The sequence below is a fragment of the Colletotrichum gloeosporioides genome (genome assembly GCF_011800055.1).
Source record: "Colletotrichum gloeosporioides strain Lc1 chromosome Unknown consensus_66, whole genome shotgun sequence".
Lineage (NCBI taxonomy): Eukaryota > Fungi > Ascomycota > Sordariomycetes > Glomerellales > Glomerellaceae > Colletotrichum > Colletotrichum gloeosporioides.
This window is the reverse complement of record NW_025544711.1, coordinates 1,995,721-2,020,189: the sequence shown is the minus strand read 5'-3', so window position 1 is coordinate 2,020,189 and position 24,469 is coordinate 1,995,721. Positions and strand designations below refer to the sequence as shown.

The 24,469-nt window shown below is 48.8% G+C and overlaps 10 protein-coding genes across 10 annotated transcripts; 6 read left to right on the top strand and 4 right to left on the bottom strand.

Annotated features, from left to right (window-relative positions):
- Positions 1-577: 577 nt before the first annotated feature.
- On the top strand, positions 578-1,707 carry GCG54_00015191 (Cytochrome c heme lyase; the record flags this gene model as incomplete). Its single annotated transcript, XM_045415005.1, has 3 exons — positions 578-643; positions 698-1,383; positions 1,437-1,707. The coding sequence occupies 3 exons, from the start codon at positions 578-580 to the stop codon at positions 1,705-1,707; spliced, it is 1,023 nt and encodes a 340-aa protein (XP_045261127.1).
- A 370-nt stretch (positions 1,708-2,077) lies between these two features.
- GCG54_00015190 (uncharacterized protein) lies at positions 2,078-2,713 on the bottom strand (the record flags this gene model as incomplete). The annotated part of the gene is made up of 2 exons (XM_045415004.1): positions 2,078-2,598; positions 2,662-2,713. The coding sequence occupies 2 exons, from the start codon at positions 2,711-2,713 to the stop codon at positions 2,078-2,080; spliced, it is 573 nt and encodes a 190-aa protein (XP_045261126.1).
- Positions 2,714-4,574: 1,861 nt separating this feature from the next.
- Positions 4,575-5,316, top strand: GCG54_00015189 (uncharacterized protein; the record flags this gene model as incomplete). The annotated part of the gene is made up of 2 exons (XM_045415003.1): positions 4,575-4,798; positions 4,848-5,316. The coding sequence occupies 2 exons, from the start codon at positions 4,575-4,577 to the stop codon at positions 5,314-5,316; spliced, it is 693 nt and encodes a 230-aa protein (XP_045261125.1).
- A 534-nt stretch (positions 5,317-5,850) lies between these two features.
- GCG54_00015188 (uncharacterized protein) lies at positions 5,851-6,901 on the bottom strand (the record flags this gene model as incomplete). The annotated part of the gene is made up of 2 exons (XM_045415002.1): positions 5,851-6,639; positions 6,704-6,901. 2 exons carry the CDS (start codon positions 6,899-6,901, stop codon positions 5,851-5,853), a joined length of 987 nt encoding a protein of 328 aa, XP_045261124.1.
- Positions 6,902-7,264: 363 nt separating this feature from the next.
- On the bottom strand, positions 7,265-8,906 carry GCG54_00015187 (uncharacterized protein; the record flags this gene model as incomplete). The annotated part of the gene is made up of 3 exons (XM_045415001.1): positions 7,265-7,882; positions 7,932-8,114; positions 8,646-8,906. The coding sequence occupies 3 exons, from the start codon at positions 8,904-8,906 to the stop codon at positions 7,265-7,267; spliced, it is 1,062 nt and encodes a 353-aa protein (XP_045261123.1).
- Positions 8,907-10,574: 1,668 nt separating this feature from the next.
- GCG54_00015186 (uncharacterized protein) lies at positions 10,575-10,922 on the top strand (the record flags this gene model as incomplete). The annotated part of the gene is made up of 1 exon (XM_045415000.1): positions 10,575-10,922. One exon carries the CDS (start codon positions 10,575-10,577, stop codon positions 10,920-10,922), a length of 348 nt encoding a protein of 115 aa, XP_045261122.1.
- Positions 10,923-11,057: 135 nt separating this feature from the next.
- On the top strand, positions 11,058-11,219 carry GCG54_00015185 (uncharacterized protein; the record flags this gene model as incomplete). The annotated part of the gene is made up of 1 exon (XM_045414999.1): positions 11,058-11,219. The coding sequence occupies one exon, from the start codon at positions 11,058-11,060 to the stop codon at positions 11,217-11,219; it is 162 nt and encodes a 53-aa protein (XP_045261121.1).
- Positions 11,220-12,371: 1,152 nt separating this feature from the next.
- GCG54_00015184 (putative alpha-L-fucosidase 1) lies at positions 12,372-13,895 on the top strand (the record flags this gene model as incomplete). The annotated part of the gene is made up of 1 exon (XM_045414998.1): positions 12,372-13,895. One exon carries the CDS (start codon positions 12,372-12,374, stop codon positions 13,893-13,895), a length of 1,524 nt encoding a protein of 507 aa, XP_045261120.1.
- Positions 13,896-14,274: 379 nt separating this feature from the next.
- Positions 14,275-18,403, bottom strand: GCG54_00015183 (putative inactive ATP-dependent zinc metalloprotease FTSHI 3; the record flags this gene model as incomplete). The annotated part of the gene is made up of 6 exons (XM_045414997.1): positions 14,275-14,400; positions 14,452-15,122; positions 15,198-15,372; positions 17,294-17,881; positions 17,942-18,155; positions 18,312-18,403. 6 exons carry the CDS (start codon positions 18,401-18,403, stop codon positions 14,275-14,277), a joined length of 1,866 nt encoding a protein of 621 aa, XP_045261119.1.
- A 755-nt stretch (positions 18,404-19,158) lies between these two features.
- GCG54_00015182 (uncharacterized protein) lies at positions 19,159-23,049 on the top strand (the record flags this gene model as incomplete). Its single annotated transcript, XM_045414996.1, has 6 exons — positions 19,159-19,550; positions 19,605-19,693; positions 19,751-20,608; positions 20,664-20,874; positions 20,945-21,931; positions 22,014-23,049. The coding sequence occupies 6 exons, from the start codon at positions 19,159-19,161 to the stop codon at positions 23,047-23,049; spliced, it is 3,573 nt and encodes a 1,190-aa protein (XP_045261118.1).
- Between the last annotated feature and the right edge of the window lie 1,420 nt (positions 23,050-24,469).

Below are 24,469 nucleotides of genomic sequence, written 5' to 3'. Positions count from 1 at the left end.
TTCGGGGGCGGTCTGACGATGACGGGGAGATGGGAGTTTGTCGCGCGGGATCGCGGGGAGCAGGGGACCGGGAATGGACGCTTTGGGATGGTGGTGACGTAGGGATTTCGCGGGTGGAATTCTGCGCGGCCTGCCGCAGTACGAAGATCGGGGAAATGTCGGGGAAATGTCGGGGAAACATGTGGCTGCCAATCGATGACACTCCATCCTTTTTTTTTTTGTTTTTTTTTTTGTCCCTCTCTGGGCAAGGCGATTCCGCCCGCGCGGAAGGAGCAGCGTCGCGGGTCCATCCGATGGCGCGAAACGGGCGACTGGGACCGCTGGAAATTTTGGCGAACCACTGCGGTGCACGTCGATTACGATTACCACCCACTGCAGAGCCCGAATCCACCATCGGCAGAAGCTTCCATTCCACTTCTTTATCCGCGATTATTCCTTATCGACTTCTTTGCGACGCATTTTTTTATTTTCCCTCCCGCCATCCTCAGCGAACACCGTCCACCCTTCGCCGCGATACCCTCCGGTCCTGTAGAATAATACCGAATACCTTCTCTACCTTGTCTACCTATCGCACACCATGGGCTGGTTTTGGGCCGACGCTCCTGCGCATCCCCACGGCGCCCTCCCGTCGGGCTCGCCTCCAGTATGTTTCCCTCATCTCATGCCCCTCCATGTCTAGATGCTTACAGCATACCAGCCCAGCTGCCCGATGCACAAGAAGACAGCCGAGGCCCTGAACACGACACCAAAGCCCTCCGCCTGCCCCATCCCTCACGACCAACGCCACTTCGCGACACCACCACCTCCGCCATCAGCATGCCCTGTACCCCACGACCAGCGCCACGCCGGCCCTCCCCCGTCCTCATGTCCCGTCCCCCACGACCAACCGAAGCCCGAGTCCAAGTCCATCCTCTCCCAGCTGAACCCCCTCAACTACATGTTCAAGGACATCTCCCAGGCGCCCGCCCAGAACCAGGCCATGGCCTTGCCCACCGAGCGCGAGCCTTCGACGATACCAAAGGGCTCCGGCGACGGTAACTGGGAGTACCCCTCGCCCCAGCAGATGTACAACGCGCTGCTGCGCAAGGGTTACACCGACACTGACATCACTGCTGTTGAGTCCATGGTGTCCGTCCACAACTTCCTCAACGAGGGCGCCTGGGCCGAGATCGTCGGCTGGGAGGACCGCTTCAGCCAGGGCCTGTACAAGGGCTGGCAGGTCTGCAAGCGCGGCGAGGAGAACTCGGAGGCGGAGCTCGAGAAGATGAGGACCGGCACTGAGGACATCCCCTCCCTCGTCCGCTTCCAGGGCAGGCCCAAGGACATGACTCCCAAGGCTATCATGTGGCAGGTCCTCGGAACCCTCTACCCCTCAAAGTTTGAGTAAGCTGCGCCTATACTGAAGGAGAGAACATCGGTGCTAACGTTCAAAACAGGACCGAGCCCCCCTTCGACCGCCACGACTGGTTCGTCTCTCGCAGGATCGGCGGCACCACCAAGGAGATCCGCTACATTATCGATTACTACTCCGGCGAGGCCGACCCCGACAGCGACGAGCCGGTGTTCTACCTCGACGTCCGCCCGGCCATGACGCCCCTCGGCGCCGCGGAGCGTCTCATCAGGTGGGGCAGCGATGTCTGGTGGAAGGCCTCGGGCGCCGAGGTCCGCGAGCGGGAGCAGCTCGAGCAGCTGCAGCAGAAGAAATAAACACACGCGAGGACTGATCAATCACCAAAGATGGAAAATGCCTGTGCGACTTGTAATAACTTGTTTTTTTAGACGCCCAGCATTGTTGTGCGAGGGCCGGTTGATGGCGGCGTTTTGTTATTACGAAAGTGTGTGGATGCCTGGCGGTCTCGGTGCTTGGGATCCAGAAAAAGGATTTGCTCTTCCTTCTCCCCTCTTCCTCGTGTCTTCTAATCCCCCCATATGGACTTCCTGTACAGTATTCCATCACCGGCGGTCACGTCTCACGTCCTTTATATCTTCAACGCCGAGATGAAATGGTCAAATAATGATTCAAATTCCACATTACTTCCACTACTTGACTTGCACTACATCCCCCAAATATTACGTCTTAGGTAGTCTTGGCCGCCAGCGCAGTGACCTGGTCCAGCAGCGCCTTATCCTCCTTGGGCGCGTTCTTCAACACCTTGTCCCTGAGATGGTCAACCTGCTGCCCCGCCGCCGTGGGCGGGTTTCCCTGCGCGGTCGCAATGCGCTGCACCTGCATGCTCAGAAAGAACTTGGGCACCTTGATCGCCAGGTTGCCGCCGACGCTGCGGATGCCGGCCTCGGTGGCCACGTAGGCGTCGAGCTGGTTCTGGAAGGTAGCCAGGTCGTTGGACGCGAGCGGCTCCGTGGTGGCGAACTTGTCGAGGGCGAAGGCGAGCGGCGTCTGGCCCTTGGCGTCGGCGAAGTTGATGGCCGAGAACTTGACGCTGCCGGCGGAGACGTCGGGCACGCCCGAGAGCGTCTTCTTGGAGATGTCACAGGTGACTTTGTTCTGGAGCGAGGTGACGGCGTCGGAGACTTCCTGGGGCAGGACGGTGTTGCCGACGATGAAGCAGGCGTTTTGGCGGGGGGCGAGCTGGGGTGCTGGAAGGATGTGTCAGTAATATGATACATGCGGATGACAGATGGGAAGGAGAAGGAACTAACCTGCCATGGCAGCACCGGCGCCGGCGGCGAGGACGATGAGAGAGAGCTGCATCTTTACTTGATTAAAACAACTTGTGTTTGAAAAGAGAAGAAGGGAATGTAGTTTTTGCAGAACAGTGGAATTCAGAACCAGAATTGAAAACCTTGCCGGAAGGATGGAAAAAAGAACGAATGGAATACTCTTCAAAACACTTCTCACGATGTCCGGCGAGGGAGGAGGGACATGATCGCCTTTTAAGCATCACATCAGTTGCCAGGGGATGGGAGGATGGAGCAGGAGCAGGGAGGGCTCTTGGCAAATAAGCATAGGGCGCGGATCGCGGGACCCCCGGTTCGAGTCTAAACATCGCCAAAACCTGCACCAGGTGGTGGAGGTGGGTGGCCCATCGATAAACGAAGCCCACACGATGCCACCACTCCGTCCATCAGTCTGTCTCCTGACTCTCTTTTCTGGGATGCGAGGGAGGAAGACTGGGATGCTGCGCCTTGTCAGCATTGAGCCCAAATCTTAACGGATGATGGGTGCCGCGGGAGAGTCTAATTTGGCCATGGTGTGAAGGAGTCCGCGCGAAGCGTGGGCAATGAAGCATGGGCGAGATACATCATACCCAAAGACGGTCACAACAGAAAAAGGCAGAGCTCGCGCTTGCAACAGGAACAGTCTCGAGAGCTTGTCGGCGCGTGCTGCTTTCGGTAAGGCTGTCCCTGGATGCTGAGCCGCAACATCCACCCTAAGCCGTTTTCTCTCTCTTCCTCTGCCCCTTCTCCAGGCTTATTCCTGACCATCAGGTTCCTTGCACCTGTCAGGTCTGGGACGGCGTCGTCTGAAGAGAGATGCGACGTGGTGGGGTGTTCGACTCTTCTCTCGCTTCAGATCCGACGAGCCCCGGCCCCCTGCGCGGCTCCACACCGGACGGTTTCAGGGGATGGAGAAGCCAATCACGGAATGAGAAACAGGGATGGGTGGTGTTGCAGAGTAGGGGGATCTTTGGGCGGCTGCGACGTGCTTCACGGGGTTCTCGCTTTTTGGCTTGGGAGGTTTTGGGTGGTGAGGACGGAGGTTGAGGCCGCGGATGGGAGATGGGAGATGGACTTGGCTCGGTTGGTCGGCCGAAGGGGGTGTGCTATTGAGACGTGAGCGACGTATAGGTGCCGCTTGGATCGTACTTGTTTTCATTTCCCCTTTCTGATCAGCTTTTGCCGTGTTGATTGCGGAAGTACTGCCGTTGTTGGATCATAAATAACCCGCGGCACCCATGGTTGATGAGACAGTTTCCTCTGAGCTGGTTTGTGCTCCGCGTGAAGCGTGGTATTGGAAGCTTGGCGTTAGCATGAACAGGTGCTTGACTCTTCAAGATGGGCAGTTGATGCAGATGAGCCGGATCCCGACACGAGTTTCCCCCGACGTCAATGAATGACAGCGTGCTTGGCGTAGTATCTCTCGGCGCGGTTGTTGAAAATCGCCAAGATGGTGATGGAGATCTGTTTCTGGCCGTGTTGATGCACGCGACTCAGTAATCTATCTGGATGAATAAGCAGACAACAACACAAGTGACATGCGAATTTCTACGCAGCTTGTTCCGCCACAGCTAATCCGGCCTTGCTTGCACCTTTGTCGTCGATTTTTGGTTATTACCTCCGCGCCTAGCGCCTTCCTTCGAGCTCGGGACCGGTCGCCACAACTCAAAAGTGCGATAGATTGCGTGAGCCAGGATGATATCGTATCTGACCCCACACGCCGATTGGCCCAGGCTCTCGCGCAATATCGATCGGGGATGGCTGCAGTGAGCCCACTTCAAACCGACGATGGCGATGATATAAAATAAAATCACACCGTCTACAATCTGGACTATGAAGATTAACGCCAACAATTCTTGAATAATCCCTCAAGATCCAATCCAATCACAACCATAATGGCCTTCACCGAATTCTCCTACTTCGCCTCCAAATCCCGAGCCCCCTTCCCGGACCCCGACACCCCGGAGGGCAAGGACATCAAGCACATGCTCGAGACCGCCGCAGCGCAGCCCGGCGCGGGCCGGATCTACTGGGGCCACGCGGTCGAGAAGCCGCACCAGCAGTGGCTGTTTTTGGACTGGGATAGTGTCGAGGAGCATCTTGCGTACCGCACTACGCCGTGGGTTACTCCACTATGTTCATAAAATGGTGAACTAATCTTAAGATAGGGAACACGACGTCGTCGCGAAGAGCATGTCATCCTACCTCGACTGGACGGACGGCTACATCAAGCACATCGTCACCAAGCCCTGGCCGCCTACGATCCTCGCGGAGGCCCCTGTGACTGAGGTGCTGACGCTCTTCTTCCCCGCGGAGCTGGAGGAGGCTGCCAAGGAAGAGTTGAGTAAGCAGCTTGAGGAGTTTAAGGTGAAGGCGCACGATACGTCGCCCGACTTCAAGGGGATTGCATACGGATGGAGCAAGGAGAATGATGTTCCCATCACGGGCGAGGATGGCAAGACAGGGAATTTGTTGGTGGCATTTATTGGGTGGCCGAGTGTTGAAGCGCATTTGAAGTTTAGGGAGACGGAGGCTTTTCAGGAGAATATTGGCTTGTTGAGGGAGATGAAGGGAATTATTAAGTTGAGCGTAATTCATGTGGCTTGCAGGAGTTTGCTGTCTGCGGAGAAGAAGTAAAAGGGCTTGGGCCGTTTTCTATAGATCTCTCTACTGATATTATCGGTGTCTCGCTGCAACTTAAAGTCAACTTAATTCACTTGCCACCATGGTATTCTGGTATACGGAGAATGGTCACATATCATACGATATACCCTGGTTGAATGGGCACAAGCCAATAGCTGCGGTATTCTCCCTCAGCTAATCACAGAGATGGCGGGCGACGCCTTCGAGTCAATGGTATCACGATGATGGAAGCGACCAGGTTGCCCAGTCTTTTCCTTGAGGCTAGTTATCCTACAATACTCTCCGCCTCTTATAAAACCCCAATTGGCCCGTGTCAGTATCTTGAGATTCAATCAGCTCCTTGCTGTACATGGCCTGGCATTGATTGAGATTTCAAGCGGGTTGCGATGTTTAGCCATCAGTCGTTGGGGAGATTTGTGATCTTTGACTCCTCACGATTATGTTGACGTGCAGGTAGATTGAACCCCATCCCTCATTTCCGTCCTTCCAGTATCCCATCCTCAGAACTGCGATAGTCAGAGGAAGTTCTTACTCACCGCAGCCGCCTCCGACAAGTCGAGGGCCAAAAGCGATGATTGTTATGATGATCAACAATAAGTAAGAATTTGTGACCAATCCCTTGGGTGGAGTTTGAATCTGTTTGGTGGCATAGTCAACCCGTGCTGTTGGAAGCGAAGGCGACACGGCATGCTGGGGCTGATGAAAGGTGATGTATTCGTCGCAGTACGGCGGAAACTCAGAGAACGATAAAGATGAAGAGGAGAGCCGTGAGATTGAGAGTGATCGCTCTTTAGGCGTAGGCGGGTTCGAAGATGAGCCTTCGGACCCCAGCATCGAAGCTGCCGAGGGTCCAGCAACAAGAGTAAGCTGCAAGGGTAACGGGTTACTTTGCCCGATGGAGACTGAATCCAGTTCTACATCAATTTGCCATCCGTCAAGTTTCCCCTCACCAAGATCTCCTTCACCGAGATCACATTCACCGTCGCTAGTGTCGGTGCAGCTGATGTCGTCGTCATTGTCGTCGTCGAGTGGCTCGCCGAAGTGTGACTGCAGTATTCGGACTGACCCTTGGCATAGCCACGGGCCCGCCGAATATCGAGATGAACGGCCGTATGGCTCGAGGGACGTGTAGGGGATGGTATGTTTTTCTCCGATGTATACGTACGACTTCTTCCGCAACGAGGGGCATTCGGGACGCCTCTTCAGACGCCGTATGGACGATATGGGGTGGAGGGCGTCGTCGATGGGTAGGTAATGGGCGTAGTCCTCCTCGCGGTCGAGGACGTAGGCGACGGGCGTGTCCTTAAAAGACGTCAACTGTAGAGATGGTCAGTAAGACACTTTTCAATGGACGGTCAGAGGGGCAAGGGTCGTCATCAACCATGGCTATCTTCACACGGCCAACACCATCAGGCCGCGAGGAGACGATCACGCCGGGATGGTTGTAGCCTGTCCTCTCCAAGTCGGGCTTTAGGCGAGCGGTCATCCGGTTCTTCGGTGGAACGAATATGATCTTTCCAGCCAGGGGCTCTGTCGTCTCCTCCAAGAGTCGTCGCTTCTGTTGAGCTTTGGGAGGCATTGAGGGTTTCGAGAAAGGGGCGGTCGAGTTGGAATCCAGACACTTCGAGGTGTTGCTATGGAAAAGAGGATAAAGGGAAAGTATGTCATACTGTCCAAGCTACGCGAGATGCAAAGAATATTCACTGGGTAGCATGGTGCTTGGGAGTCGAGAAAACGTTGTACCCTGTCTAATAGGTGGCTCAATAATTCAAATTAGAGCCTCATCGAACTCATCCTCAGCCTTGTTATTGTGAGCTGCCAGCCTTGTCGGATTACACAGTCATCTCTGAATGAGTAACTCCATGCATACATGCTTTGATGCCGTTGAAACTCCTTTGATGCCTTTTGTCTCAGCATTCCTTGCTTTCCTTGTCCTCCTTGTCTACCAAAACCCGAAAGCCAACCAAAAGCCATACCAAAACAGGGCCTCCAAGCAAAGAATGGCCACCAAAATGCCGGCCATCAGACAGAAGAAGCCCTTGTCCAGCATGGTGTTCACCTTAGCCATGTCCCTCTCCTTAACTGCCATCCGTTGAATCTTCCTGGCCATCCGCTCGTCGGCCTTCTCCTTCTTGGCCACCTGTCGTTGCTCCTTCTTCTCCTGGCGCCCTGCCTCTCTCTGGTCCCAGAGGGCCCTGCGCTTCTCCTTCAATTCATCTTTCTCGATCTTCCGCTTCCTTCTCTCGATAGCCCGCTGCTCCCTCAAGTAATCGTCTTCCTCGGTGTAGCCCATCTCAGTGACGAGGATACCGAACGACTTCGAACTAAGACTGTTGCCTTGATGTGCTCTCAGCACGTCGCGGTGAATTGTGTAAGGTCCTCCTTGTAACATCACGTATGCCGGTCTGTAGGCTTTCTTGCTTGGGATAGGTCCCGCCAAATGGAGCTGTAGGCCCGAGTCTGCGTGGGGAGGCGTCGGGGCGACGGGTAGGTACTTCTCACGAAACTTCCAATGAAAGCCCATGTCCTCCGTGATGTTTCTACCGTTGGCCGAAGTCATCTGTAGCCATGTTAGTCATATTTGAAGCCATCAGATGAAAGTCGCTCACAGTTAGAGCTCTCACAGTGCCATCGTCGCGAGGCTCATGGGACAAAATCAACACTGGGTGATTGTAGACCCCGGGTGACAGATCGGTGTCAAGTGAAGGGCTGATCTCCTCCTTTTTGGGCAGCCAAAGGATCTTGCCTGCCAACGTTTTGCCGTAGACGGGCTTGGCGCCGCCTGGCTGGCTCTTGGATGCCATCAAAGCGAGGTTTGGAGTTGAAAATCGTCGGCGAGGCGGATGAGGCTTGCAAGGTTGATATGAATCAGCAACCCTGGAGGTTGATAGTTTTTGGACGTCTGCCGGCTCGCTCCAAACGGTGATGAGAGCTGTGGGTCGAGATGTGGTTGGCAAGGTGTGACAATTGGAAGTGGGTTGGCGCCAAAAGGTCGGCTGCAAGTTTAGCACACCAACAGGAAAACATCAACCAATCAGATGCGCTCATTTCCAGGGCTTTTTGGCCTCGCTTTCAAGGAAGACGACGGCGCGTACAAAGGAGTGAGTAGTTGCGGAGAGGGACCAGTGGGCGTGAGGTTTCCTTCGGGTGGCTCAATCTAAGCTTAACCATAAAATAAACATCTTTGGCTCGTGGCACTTGAGCCAACATCTAGGTTCAAAACCTTATTCGAACAATGAATGCCAGGCTTTCTGTATTTACAAAGTTGATTTCCGATGCTCTGACCAAACAGATCAACCAGAATCAGGAGAGCATGGGCCAACCTTTCTCAACGAAGCTCCGTTCGCCAGCTCTTGGCCATCATCCAGCCCGATTCCGCAGAGGTTGTTGACGTGGACCTTGTATAGCTGACCGCCGCCAGGTCCTGTTGGGTCCTTCATTGCTGTGGTGGTGTCGAAGGGAATGCACTTGGTGTCGACGACGGCTTGGTTGACGTTAAGAAGTTCGATTGAGCAGGCGTCCTGTCGTGCAAAGACGACGCCAGCAAAAAGCGCCGCGGAGGCTGTGACTTGTGCAAGTCTCATACTGAAAGACTCGAGAGTTGTTGATTGATTTCGGTCCCTTGGTCTCAATGAATTTGAAAGGCTGATATTGAGGGAACGAGCAGGCCAACCTGTGACACTTGCTGCTCAACCGATCGATTAGATGAAGGTGAAGAGTGGCAGTAATTGTACTGAAAGCCTTAGGAAGGGGATGCCGAGCTGTGGTGTATATGTACAGGCTGTGAAATAGGTAACATGACTCAAGATGCTCAACATCCCCATTGATTTTCGCGACTCGATCCAGACCGTATCACGGCTTGGCCGAACCATTCCCTCGGAGCTGTGGGTCCACGCACTGGGATCTAGAGTAATCTGTGGCAGAAACCCTCCGGCTCGGGAGACGCGTACTTCGAGACCAAGCGGAGAATATGTCATCTCCCCCGACCGAAACTTGGTGCCGGGTATATGATCCTAGCCATTGAGGGCGAGTGTCCGCGACACAACGATAAAAGACATCTACGAGTAGCTTCGGGCGCAGAATTGTCTTCCTCCAGGTGATGGGAGATATCGACAGCCTCGCAAATGTCCAAGTCCCACTCATTCCTGAAGTTGACGCATGACCTTACGGCCTGATTTCAGGAGTCCTCGGCGTCTTCAGCGTTCACGTCAAACCAGCCTAATGAACTCTATTATAATTATCGTGTCAGTGCCACCCATGTTCGTCTATTGTTCTTCCTACATCCCTGTTCATTTAGATGATCGCCAGCCTCTCAGTTTCTGCATTGATTAGTATTAGGCAAGTGAAATGGTCCTCTTCAATATGGTGCTAAAAGTGCTATCTGAGGTACTGTCACATCTACGGGTGAAGTTCGTTGAATACTTCTTCGTATGATTTCCAACTTACGATCGATGAAACTGTCTTGAATTACTCTCTACCAGAATCTATCTAATTGATGCGTGCAAACTGTTGGGGGGAAAAGACGATAACACATTGCAGTTACTACCGAGATGAAAGTATCCAGAGGAGGTGTTTTCCCAATGCAGCAGAGTGAATGAACAATAACGCCTCTATGGACTTTCAAACGGCAGAATTATGATACATCATACAGACCAGACGGCAGGCGATGAGAGAGTATGAACAGTGCAAGTTGTTCACACAGGCGGGTCTCACATCGCAAGCGGGCGGAGTTCCCAATCGAGAAGTTCCATAGGCAGCATAGAGTCCATCGTCGGAGATGGGCCGCTCAGAGAGACCTTATTCTCTTTTTAGATGCTGATTAATCAGCAAAAAGCAGCCGCACATGAAGTAAGATCAAGCGGAGCCGGGGTTAGTAAAGACACTTCCCTGCTAACTGGAGATGATGGATCAAACTCAGGAGCTTTGGCCAGTGAAGCCGCTCGAAAGTTTCTTCCTGTAAACTGTTCAGAAACTCGTGTAAGCGACAGCCCTTTCCAGTCTGAGTCTCTAAGGCTCCTGAATCGCCAGGTTTGATGTGGGAGCCGGAATGAGGCTCCACAGATAGACAGCGAGTCTAATGTCTACAAGCCTACCTGCAGACTGTCTACAAGATGGTGTTAGAACTGGAACTGGTATCGCCCGTGTGGGCCGGCCATGATGGGTTGCACAAGAAGTCTTGAAACTCCATGTGTGAAGTCATCATGCTGTCGTTGCACTTTCCTTGATATCCCGAAAAGCACACGAGCTCCAAAATGGCAGCACAGGAAATGAGTCAGGTCGCAAGGCCAATCCAGTACACCGGCATGTCGACTCCGCAGCGCCGTTTCTTGGTACTCATTCTCAATGTTGTTACGACAGCTCCGCTACTTTGGGCGCATTTCATCAGTTGCACTCAACCAAGAGCCGACTTCCTCGACATTCTCATCCTTATTTGTGCTACAATTTTTGTTTCATGGCCCGTCATCACGTTCTGGAATACGTTAATCGGGCTCTGCATAGTTGCTTTTGGCAATGCCACCAAGTCCATCTACCCCTACTTCGAAGCCGACGGTCCCTTTCCAGAACTTGCCTCCAAGACAGCTCTGACGATCTTTATGTGAAATGAGGACCCGGAGCCAGCGTTCGCCCACCTTCGGATCATGCACGAAAGTCTTCAGGCTCCTCCCCATCGAGACAGAAAGCTACTAAACCAATCCGCCCACCTGCCTCGACTATCTCCGGCGGGAATTGCGCTGATGCTAAGATACAATGCAGTACTGGTTCTTACTGAACGAGCCTGTCCTGAATCCTATCACCCGCTTTCAGGTCTGCCAGGCCATCACCACATAACTGTCTCAGGCTTGCTGGGTTGTAACGACACTGGCTTACATTTGGAAAATCGCGCTTGGTGGGGTTGAACAGAGCCAGGGTTATCTTGGCTTCACCCCACAGCTGATTCTCGTCGTAGTTGGCTGCTTCCCCAAGATTGCCGGCCTTCTTGACACCACGATGACTTCTTTCAAGCGCTACGGAGGGATCTATCATTGTTTGCTGGCCGGACTGGCGGAGTTCATTTTGATGACTTTAATCGGGCCTGCGACCGCTGTGTTCGTTGCGGTCTTTCTCATGGGCTTGCTTATGGGAAAGTCTATCAGCTGGGATGGCCAAAATCGCAACCGACTAGGACTCAGTCGGTACGAAACCTCTCGTGTACTCTGGCTGCAGTTTCTAATTGACATCAGCTGCGCGGTAGCTCTATAAGTTAGATCGAAGGGTACCGAATCCATGACGTGGGCTCTGCCATTGGTAGTCAGACTGTGTCTAAATGTGCCATTTGCTGTCATCACAGCATCTCCGGCCGTATCATGACGCGTCTTCAATGGTTCATGATACCTGAAGAGTCAAATATGCCTGCGCTGCTGTCTGTGCTTGTTGACCCGGAAATAGCTTCCATCAATCCAGCCAGTCACGGGAAACGCAAGCAGATATTAGAAGACCTCATCTCTCGTCCAGATCATGATGAATCTGAAGTAGAGTGAGGACTTGTCAGTAGTCTCTTTCTGGTGGAAATGTATAGCCTGTCTCTAGACTAAGGCTCGGTGTATTAATTAATAAAATAAGACATCGGGCAGTGGCTATTGTGAATGAAGACACGAGAGGTTACTTGCAAAGCCTCAGACGATGCTCAGTTCAATGTCAAGAATAGACGCAATAACTTATATGTGACGTTCCATGGCAAGCTATCTATACCCGACTAGGAAGTTGAGCTCGTCCTGAGGTAACATCAACATCAGGATAGAGTGGGGCGTTGCGGTTCGTTCGGTCGAGCATGCGCCGTGGAAATGAGGAGAAGCCTGGGGTGGTGAGGGGAAATTCTCCGTCATGAGTGCATGCATATAAACATTAAATCGGATATACCCCCATGTTTGGAGAAGCAGGTAAGGCATGATTCAGAACCACCCGGTCGAACAACATTACGACAAGCACTCTGCTCGCGACGCAACGGCCGAAACACCATTATTGTAAATGTATTTCCATACATCTGACAATTGTTTGGATGACTTGGAGCAATGATTGGTCCTCTTTGTCGTCAGTGGCTTCTCGTAGCCGCATGCCTCATCCTGGTCATTAGCCCGACCAGGGCACAGGCGCCCCCCGATGCCTACCTGCAGACTCCAGTGCAGCGTCAGCTCGACTGGCATCGGATGGAATACTATGCGTTCATCCACTTCGGACCCAACACCTTCACCGACGAAGAATGGGGCAGGAGTCAGCAGCCCCCCGACGTCTTCAACCCGACAGCGCTGGACACGGACCAATGGGCCAAGTCGTTCGCCGATGCAGGCATGTCCGGCATGATATTGACAGCGAAGCATCATGACGGCATGGCGCTGTGGAACACCACCACCACCAATTACAAGATTGCCAATGGCAGCTGGGCCAAGAATCGCTCCACAGCTGAGTTGGAGTCTGACGTGGTCCGTATGGCTGCCGCCTCGGCGAAGAAGTATGGTCTCAAGTTTGGGGTGTACTTGTCACCCTGGGACATTCACCGCGACCCAGCTATGCCGAAGCCTTTGCTCAATGGCACCATTTACGACGAGCCGCAAATATTTGGCGATAATAACGACGGCGACTACAATGACCTCTACCGCCGCCAACTCACGGAGCTGGTGAACATGACTCTGACGGACGGAGGCCCTGTATCGCTCTTCGAGATCTGGCTTGACGGCGCCAGCGGCTCTAGCACTGTCCAAACCTTCGACTGGACAGGCTTCCGCGACATCATCCGCACGCATCAACCCTCAGCGATCATGTGGGGTCACCAAGGTGTGGACGCTCGATGGGTGGGCAATGAGGACGGCGTGACGGTGCCCACCAACTGGCACACCATCAGCCGGACGCAGGACCAAGAGCGCCTCAGCGAGGCGGATCTGCAAACAGGCCTCCGGGATGGACTGTACTGGACTCCGGCTGAGGCTGACGCCAGAGTGCGGACTGGTTGGTTCTGGCACGCCAACGAACAGCCCAAGACGGGACAGCAGCTCTTGGACATGTACTTCCAGTCTGTGGGGCGAAGCGTGAACCTCCTCTTGGACGTGCCACCGGACACCACAGGGCAGATAACTAAGGAGGACAAGGATGTCCTAATGGAGTTCAAGCGTCTCAGAGACAGCTTTCTTGGCCGCAACCTAGCCACTCCTGATTTAGAAGTCACGGCCAGCAGTGTCAGAGGTGGGAACAACTCTACATTTGGCCCTGCAAACGTCCTGAGCTCCTCAACCGATACCTACTGGACCATGAATGATGAGGAGCGCACAGGCTGGTTGGAAATTGATCTGGGTACCACGGCTCGCGTCGAGGCTTTCATAATTCAGGAGCACATTGCCCTGGGTCAGCGGGTTGGCGGATACGCCATTGAATGCCTAATGGATGGAGCGTTTGAGAACGTTGTCAACGGCACGTCTCTGGGCTACAAGCGCATCAATAGGCTCGGTAGCGCGATGGACACCAGCCGAATTCGTTTTCAGGTAACACAGGCAAACGCGGTGCCTCTGATACAGAGCATTCAGGTTCTTGGCACCAAAACTTAACCGCTCAAGGGACGAAGGCGGCACATGACAGTATAAGTCGGACTAATTCCAACTTCTGCTGAATCGTATCTGTTGTTATTGGTACAATGACTGCTCTTTTTGACGTTTGCACATTTTTTCTTGCCTATGATTAAATCCGTACATACGGGGAAATACAATCTGCAGCTGCCGAAGCAGTGTGAACTCTAACGTCGCAAATCACCATCAACTTTTGCGTAGATGGACTATTGATCAAGATTTTGGTTGATGCTAAATATCTATATCCATCAACTTATGATAAGCATCAGAGTTAAGGACACTCATAATCGCAAATGCCGAAGCATTCTTTAGTAAACAAAAATGTTCGAGAAATCATCCTTCCATCTAACCAACAACTCTCTCATCTTGGGTCAATCGCCTTGAAGCCTGACTTGGTAGCATTCAACACTATATCTATATGAGAGATCGAGAGCATCTCATCCATCTCCCTGGCAACAATCCTAGCGCTACTGAAGATGTTTTTGATCTGCACTGTTAGCTAACGATGTCGTTTGAACTGGAAGAGGAACACACTCACTTTCCTACCATTGATCTCCATTTTTGCCAGTCGGGAAATGTCTTCTTCCGTGATCTCCACCGTGGCGCCATGTGGTGTGTCCTTGATCTTCCTCAAGAACGTCGCCCATATCTTTCTTCTGGCAGATTCGTCTAGTTCAGGGTACACAATTGGAATGTGAATTCTGCTCTCAAACGCAGCATCGCACTCTGAAGCTCGGTTGGTCGTCAAGATGAGTATTCCCTGATAGTACTCGAGTTGTCTTAGAAAGATGCTCACAAGAGCATTCCGTTGGATGTCTGCGGAATCTCTCTTTTGGAGAAAGACATCAGCCTCGTCGAGCAGAAGTACTGAATTCCACTTGCGAGATAATTCCATAATCTCACTAAGCTTCTGATCTACATCCGTAGGCCGAATGCCCAGATCTCCCGCAGACACACTGTAAAGAGGCTTTCGGGTAATTTCAGCCACGGCCTCTGCGGTTAGGGTCTTACCGCTGCCGGGAGGCCCACTGAAGAGACAGATGATTCCTTTGCCCTTGCCAGAAACTATGTCGTCAAGGCCGTCGCCTTGGGAAGAGTGCTGCTTGACCAGGGAGCGAACAAGTACTTTGGTTGGCGCTTCTAGGACAAGGTCCTCGAAGGCCTCATGATTCCATTCAACATCGACGAGACGAGACATGGCAAAAGCTCCTATTTTAAGACAGAGTTAGCTTAGGTCTACATTCCTAGAGGGTTATAATTCAGAAATGCCTCGCTGCAACGTACCCCATCTCGAGTTGCTAAAACAGAATCCAAGCATTACTGGGGTGGAGATGATAAGCTGCTCTTCAGTTAGGCTCTCTCGACGAAGCTTGGCATGTACCTCTGGCAGGAACGTGATATTTGGGTTCACAGATCGAAAGCCGGCTACATCAATAATTATCCTTCCATGCGAAGGAAACTTAACTTATGTCGTAGCCACTCAGCCACTTATGGCTTCATAGCTTCGTGTGGCATAGGCGTATTTAATACGCCTTCGCCTTATATCCCTATTTCTAAGAGATTAGCCTGTTTTTTACCTATTTCTATAACCCCTACTATATAATAGTTATAAGCCTAGCTCTTAATATGATACTTTATACCCCCTAATATACTATAAAGTAAGCTATAGCTTAATATAGTTTATCTTTTATCTTATAATATCTTTTTTAATAGCTTAATAGTAGCTAATTAATATATTCCTTATAAAGTAATATAACTAGCCTATATAGTTTATATAACTATACTTCTATATATTTTAGAATAATATATAGGAATATATTAACCCTTATAGTGAGGAGGTACTTAATTTAATATAATAAGTACTATACCCTCCTATATTTAATAAACTATATATAAAGTAATAAAAAGAGGTTTAATATAAATATATCTAACTTTATACTAACTAAACTACTTATTACTATACTTACTAGCTAAACCTTATTAATATTAAACTACTACTATTATTTATATTTATAATTAAAAATATTTAAAAAGAGTATATAAGATATATTATAAACTATAAGATATAAGTTANGTTATAAAATAAAAAGAGTTTATTATAAGTTACTACTTTATTTAAAACTAAATTTATATTATAGTTAATTATAAGATATTATTAATAATATAAAGTAACCTTATCCTTATTAGGAATATCTTAATTTAAACCTTTATTTATATACTTAAGAATTACCTTATATTAATAATCCTCTCTATAGTTACTACTATATAAGATAACTACCTTACTTTACTATAAAAAGCTATAGTAGTAATAAATCTAAAGGTATAATACTAAGAGTAGTACTATATATATTAATATATATAAGTATATAAAATCCCTAAAGTTTAAAAAGTTCTTATTTTATATACCTTTTTAGAAATAATAAATAAATATCTTACCCTTATTTAAACTAAATAAAGCCTTATTAAACTTATTATAGCTAAAGAGACTAATAAACCTATATATAATATTATTAAGTATAAAGTAATCTTCTTTATACTCCTAAACTAATATATAAGTTAAGAAAATTAGTATAATATCTATATTATACTTAATAAGTACTTAAAACCTCCTTATTCTATAATTCTAGAAAACTCTATATAAAATAACCCTACTTTAAGTAGAAGTTATAGAGATAGTAATTTCTAAAAGTACCTATATAGTAGAGAGTATTAATAGTTAATTATAAAGTATAACTACTTAGAGATAATATTATAAAGTAAATAGACTAAATATAAAACTTATTTTATAGCTAATAAAAAAGAGATTATTCTAAAAGTACTCTTAAAACTAAAGTAAAGCTATCTTTAAAACTACTTCTAAAATAAAAGATAAATTATAGAAGTATTATATCTATTATAAATATTACTATAGTTACTTTTAGATATAATTATATAAAATAATATTAATCTATAGAGATTATCCTTAATAGAGATTATAGTAGAATAGTACTTTAAATCTTATTACTTAGGTGATATTAATCTATAGAAACTACTTTTAGTAGAGATTATAATAAAATAGTACTAATTTATTAGAGGATAGAGGTAATAATAAAGCTAATCTATAGAGATTACTCTTAATAGAGACTATAGTAGAGTAATATTAATACACTATTTATTAGAGAGTGAGGTAAATAAGCCTCTTTTTATTTATATATAGCTTTATTTTATAGCTTTATATTATAGATATAAAGCTAGGGGGGTATATTATAGCTACTTAGCTACTTATAGTTTCATGGCTTTATATAGCATAGGCGTATTTAATACGCCTTCGCCTTATATCCCTATTTCTAAGAGATTAGCCCGTTTTTCACCTATTTCTACAACCCCTACTACGCGACAACTTGATAAGCCTCCCAGCGATTAGTTCGATTTTCGAACATGGCTGATCCACTCGTCTCTATTACCTGAGGCTCGCGGAACGTTGCAAGACGACGTCCACGGTCCAGTGCAGTAGCACGAACATCCGACATCTTCTCGTGGTACTTCAGAGGGAAGACACGCAGATCTGCAATTTTTCGGGCCCCAGTGAATTGATCAATTACCGCGACCATTGGCTCGGATGCCAGGCCAAACTTGATACCATCGTCTGCTACGATGTGACACTCTAGGCGCCAAAAGATTGAATTGTCCTGCCGCTTCACTTGACTCATGGCACGCAACTTGAGGACCTGGTCTTGTTCAGTCAATCGATGATATCTGTAGACCAGGATGTTGGGTGGAAAGATTGCCCACATGAGGTCCCAAGTAATCTCGCCGGCGTCGACTAATCGTTCGAGGTTGTCCATATTAATGGCGTGCTCACTCTTAGCAAACATCACAGTTTCTGCTAAGTCTGATATGAGCTCCTCATCCCTCGGTTCGGAATGCCTCGCTGTGTCTAACCGCTCTTGCAGCGCCAAGAAATTGTGAAAGAAAAGCTCAAGTGGGACCTTTGACATTCCCTTGTCAATACAAAATAAGGACAATTTCTGGGCATATAACCAACTCACAACTGGTGGGTTCCTATTTGGCGATATACCCTCGACGTCCGTGTTGATCTCCTGTATGACCTGAGAAATGCGTTTGGATTGGATATCCACTTCAGTCCTGATGTGAACGCCGTTGTCGTCCATGAGTCTACGGACTCTCAGAATGGCCTTGCGACTATTCTGCTTCTTGGCATCGGACTTGACTGATTTGATCAGACGGACTTGGCTAGTGCGACTGACATGGCGAAAAGGGTCAGTTTCATGATATTTCATGCAGCTTCACCGTCTTCTACTTTTCACTAGATCTGGATACACATACAAGTCGTATCTGGAATCTCTTTGTTAGGACATGTTGCTGCAGTAGACTGAACAGTCACACGACGTCACTTACACTTCATCATAACGCAGAACTCGACTCCTCTCTCTGGATTCGGGCTTGGCTCCATCGCCCTTGTTGACGGCGTCACTATCAAAATTGCTCATATCCAGTGTTGCTTATCTTGTTGCTTATCTTGAGGTGGGGCAATGAACCAAGTACTGAGCTGCAGGCGATTCGGCAATGATATTGCATATGTGAACAACCAAGCAATTGGCGTAGTAGACGATGAAGACGCAATTAGACCATTGGTACTTGAAGGGAAAGGGAAAGACTTACCATCTACCGGACAAGAGAGCAGAGAGTTAAAGTAACATCGAACTAGTTTTGCTTGGTAGGGGTAGTGGCTGTTTGCCTGCTTCTGCCTGCCGGCGTACCTTGAGGCTGACTGCAATCTAATTACCACCACCAAACGTTGTCACCCTCCGGAATATGTAACAGCTGAAGGTCTGATCTGTGACATGTATTACGTGGCATGCGGCTATTGGAGTTTGGGGCTGACTGCAGGTCATCTGAGCAGGTATCGCCTGTTGCGGAATCTCATTGGGCCGCTTCATGCGCAGGCCACGTATGAGACTGCCAATGATGTGTGCTCTGCGGTCAGCTTGAGGCTTTGCATTCCCGTGAGCCGTTGTACCAGGTTGTTCAACAGGTCCAGAGCCACGCACTACATTGCCTAGCAGTGTGGGGGTTTTGGTTCGCGGTCCATTTTAAGCTGCTCCATACACATTAGACACTCGACCCCTTTGGTATATTCCATCTTAGTTTTGCTCAACTCTTACAAGGTGCGGGTAATTTTCCATTTCGCGTTCCTCGCCGCATCCATACACACACCAAAAAAAGGGAGTCGCCCACGTCGGCAATGGACCCTTTCAGTCTCACCGTTGGAGTGATTGGCATATTGACAGCGGTGCAATCATGTCTCAAGACTATCAACAAGAACTTCGGTCCCTCGTCTATGTCATCTGAAGAGATCCAAGGCATGATGAACACTCTGTGGGAACTCATTGGAGTAATGGAAAGTCTCAAAACATATCACCAGCTACATGGCGACGATGACGATCGAATGACATCCCTCAAGCCCGTGATGACCCGCTCACGCGAGGCCATCCAGATCATCGAGGACTACATAAGTAGCGGGCGGTGGGAAAGGTTTCTTCACGGAGTCAAGTTCGACAGAAAGCTGAAGATAGCGCTGAGAGCTCTCGACGACACCACTAAGATTTTCCGCATGGCCCTGGTATCAGACCAACAGTAAGTGCACTGATACTAACCACAAGAGACTCAGATCGCTGAATGGGAATGCAGTACTATCATGCAAGAGGTGAACAATTATCTTCATATGCTAGGTGATGATGTCAGGGGGGTCCAGGCTGCTCAGACCAATGTCCAACGAGGTACCTATAGTGCACCGTATGGCAACCTGAACACCGGATGGCGCTGACGTCCTCCAGACCATGCATATAGCGACGTCATCGATTGGCTTGAGGCAAAGTCAGACAATAATTTGAATAGCCAGATTCACGAACGAAACTTGTCCTTACGAGATGTTGGTAGTGGAAGCTGGCTTGTGCAGCAAGCTACTTTCCAGAACTGGCTATTAAGCACTAACGAAAGTGAGTCGAAGTCAAAGATATGGCTCACAGGCTCACCCGGAGCCGGAAAGTCGACTCTTTGTTCTACTGCTATAGAGTACGTCTCGACAACGCTACGCGGGGTTTGTTTCTACTATTTTCACCGTTTTGATGACCAGTACGAGTCTGGCGACCGCAACAGGGTGAAGGCAGCAACCGCTCTGTTTGACCAGTCGGAGTCTGGCCACCGTAGCGGAGTGAAAGCAGCAGCGGCTCTGGTAGACCAGTTGTTCCGGTATTTCTACAGGAAGGATGAACGAATGGCGACGTATGTAAGCAACTATGTCAAGACGGAGGAGAAGAACCTGGCCTCTTTGGCAGAGACTGCTCGCCTCATTATCAAGTACGCGTACGGTAGCGACAAAGAGGATGGTGGGCTCACAGCCGCGGACCAATTTGCTATCCACTATTTCCTGGACGGGGTAGATGAGGAAAAAGGGGCAGATGCAGCCAAAACTATTATCGAGCTATTGCATGGCCTTGATGAAGCCGTGCCTGTGGTCCAGAAGATTTGGGTCAGCTCTCGGCGAACAAACATCCTAGCACGATGTTTGACCGACTACACAGTCATCAACTTAGACGAACACGGGAGAAGTGACGTCGAAAGCTTTCTGATACGTAGAGTACCAGAACTTGATGAGAGCTGGCTGAGAGCTGAAACGGTGGAAGGCAAGCCAAGTAAGTTCCCTTTTCCATGTCGTCCTTTGCCGCTACCAGACGTCACTAATCCCAGTAGTTACTGAGTGGGTACTACAAGAAGTACAGGCAAAGGCGAAAGGAAACTTTCTCTATGCTAGACTAATTGTGGATTGGCTGAAAGACCGTGTGTTCACTATTGATGACGTCGCAGTCTTTATCAAATCTAGAGTACCCGATCACTTCGCCGAGATTTACCACCGAATTTTCCGCCAATACTACCAAGAAGATCAACACAAATACGTCAGGTGTGTAAGAGTAATATACACTCCTTGCAATATAGTGGGAATTCATATAAATTTAATCTTTTCATTGCAGTCTATTGTTCTCACTCATTGCCTTCGCCCGGCGGCCTTTGCGCTGGCATGAGCTTCGAGAAGCTATGGCCCTGGCCTTGTCAGATCCCACAAATGGGGTCAACCCCCGAGCAGTGCCAAACAATCTGCAACGACTATTCGCCCCACTGATCGAAACGCAAGAAGACCCCACTAATCCAGAAAATCCACTATGTCGTCTTTGCCACTCCACTGTCCAGGAATTCCTGGCCGCGAACCCCGACGTACTACGTTCCGGCACCTTAGGCCGATTTCCCACTACGTCTCTCATCGCCGCTTCTCGGGTGGGCCACATATATCTTCGTTATCTTTCTCAAGCAAAGTATTCAACATTAGTGGATCTCTCGCGAAGTGATTGTCTCGGAACACTCACTCTCTCATACGACGACGCCCAACAACACGGTCTCTTACCATATAGCGCTGAGTACTGGGACCGACACCTGGAAGATTTGGCGCCGACGCCAGCAATTTGCAAGGAATTGATTGAATTTTTGAGTTCCCCAAATTTTCAAACCCTAATTCAAGTACAGAGTTTGTTTGTTTGGGGGCATTTTGAACAGTTCAGAGCTGAAGGCTCCGCAACAACGTGCAGACCATTGTACAGACGGGCAATACCTCGGTGGTTTGGACCAGATTACGCCTCTAGAGACTTCGCATATCTCGAAGATTCGCGAAAGATTCGGCGTGACTACAGACATTTTGCAAACGAATGGGGGCACCTGCTTAACCTTGGTAATTGTGAAACTTCCAAGTCGGGAAAGTGTCTAACGGAACACTTTTGGGGAGAGGTTGACAGGTGTCTGACGAGCCTTCTTGGGCCAACACACTTCATGGCTCGGATGAAGGAGAGGTATCAGAGCTTCATGCTAACATGTGTGCCATTCGAGTGCGGTATGTGTAAACGATTCATTATTGCCGACACTGTCTCCCCATGTGGCTCTCAGTATATTGTGATGTCTTCACCGTCAGAGTAAGTACTCCATTTCTGACTGCGTTGAAATGATCTTCGATCAATCGATACCATCATCACTAACGGTTGCTTATGAATAAAGAAAGTCGCCACAAGTTTCTCTCGAAACGTGGGATCTTAAATCTCCCCATGCTCCTCAATGTGTCTCGGTCACCCCTGTCACTCCGGCCAACATCGATTTCAAGTCGGATAATGCACGGCCTATTGCATTCTCTCACACGGTCGCCAAATTCGTCTCAGCTAATCGCGATGGTGATGCCAGGAGCATCTTGGACCAGCATAAGGCGCACCGAAATTTCGAGCCTCTTTCGACCGAGTTTGACATGCGGGACGAAATAGTGGTCATTGCTAGCCGCAACGCGCACAAACGAGCCCACAAAGCGGAACCCCAAGGAGTTAACAGTCCATCAGTAAAAGTAGTCGACGTGGAGAACGATTCGGACAGTGATTTCGCATGGACCGAAAGTGGCAGTGACTCGGACGATGAATATTCATCCGACTTCACTGACGAGAACTCGGCTTGTGAGACATGCAGCGAGGGATCAACATGCTTTGGGTCTGATGATTCAGATAGTGAGAAAAGTGAGATAGAAGCTGAACATTCGCTTTCTGAGTCGTCGAAACAGGATGACGAAGATGAGGACGAGTGCGATCTGCAGTCGACTGACGATAAAGACGAAGATGAGGACAACTGCGTGTCGGATTCGACCGACGATGAAGAACGCCCCGAGCCAGCAGGCGCTCCCGGTGGCAGGCCCATATTCAGGCCTCAAAGACTGACAGAAAGCGAGCTTGAACTTGAGGACGAGTCGCACAGAAAGAAAGAAGACGATCGCCCAATGTATCCGGATATGCCAATCCGCTTAATTCAGCCGAATGATCGCATCAAAGCAAGCATCGAAGTCTATGATTGCAAACCCGGACAGAATGTACGGATGTTCCGCTACGAGCACGAAACTCCCGCAACAGGCATGATGTACCACTCACCTCCGGTACTGCATCCGCACAAATCACTAGTAGTGTGGCCACTCGGTGGCGGCGAAATACTCTTCGCCGACTATGCTGAGAAGAGCTACTTTATCCGAGCGGCTTTGCCCACAACACGCGATAGTAAGTGATCCTGACTGGAGATGCTCTCCTACTGAATAGCTATTCAGCCCGCCACATCTGCATAAAAATCCGCTTCTCACCCTGCGGAAACTTCCTTCACATCGCCAGCGTCGAAGGACGACTACTCGATTCGAAGCTAACGAATTCTACGTCCGTTCACCAAGACAATACCAAGAAGCGCGAAATTGTGCTCTCCCTCGTTCTCGCCACCTACCGTCTTTCCGCACGCAAGACGACCCGGAGTCTTCCACGGCTTGTCCACCAAGTAAAGCTCATCGTTGGCCAATTTACCGGCTTATCGCTTGCGAGGCTACCATTCACATTCACCTGGACCTCTGAACATCTTTACTTTACGGTCAGCGGGATCCGATTAAACGTCTTCCGCATTAATCTGTTTAGGCAGCTGACCAAAGCTCCTGCCGGCTCTGTCACCACTCCTAAAATGCCTGTGATGCTTCCACTATCCGCATCTGGCAGACAAGTATACTATATCCCTTCATCGGGGAAAGATGAGTCTCGGGGAAACACAGGGCGAGGTCTGGTATTAATGAGCAGCTATTCCGCTAGCCATCAGCCTGTGCAATTAGGTCACAGATCAAGACGAGCCACAAGACAGGGATTGGGCAGCGCTCCATCGTATTGGCTATACGACTATGGTTGTCCAGCAATCGGATTCTTCGTTGATGAAGAGAAAGACCTGGGCGGATGGGCTGGGATTGAAATCGACGGGGAAGGATACGAAGGTCTAGGCGTGAAAGCGAAAGGTCGTAGACGCAAGCGATTTAGGGAAGGAAAGCTGATACGAAAAATTAAGGTGTTTAACTGGCGAGAAAATGTCGACTTAGAAGGTATTGAAATGGTCGTAGGCCCGGCGGCTGAGAGCTATACGACGTAGCAGCACTTACGCACCTAAGGGCGTATAGAGCTACTATAGCTACATAACTCTACAATTTTAAGGCTTATAATTTTAAAAGAAAAAAGAAAAGACTTTTTATTTATTTTATAGATCTAAAATAAAAAGAATAGGATTAAAAGCTTAAAAATCTACTAAAAAATAAGTAAATTCTATTTTTAATCTATATAGATTAATAATAATATCTAAGCTAACTTCTTACCCCTTAAAGGAAGCTAGTAATCTAACCTCTAAATACTAAAAATACTAAAAAATTTAATAAGTTTATTAAACTTTATTCTAATTATCCCTAATTATTTTCCCTCTAGCCTTCTAAGCTAGAAGATAATTCCCTATATATTTATATATATATAAGAATACTATATTTACTAATAAAACCTATAGTAAGTATTTTTATAATCCTAAGCCTCTTTTACTTCTCTTATATAAATAGTATTCTATTTAAACTTTAATTTATAATATACCTATCCTTACTATCCTCTTAATCTTAAAAATCTATAAATATAAATCCTAAG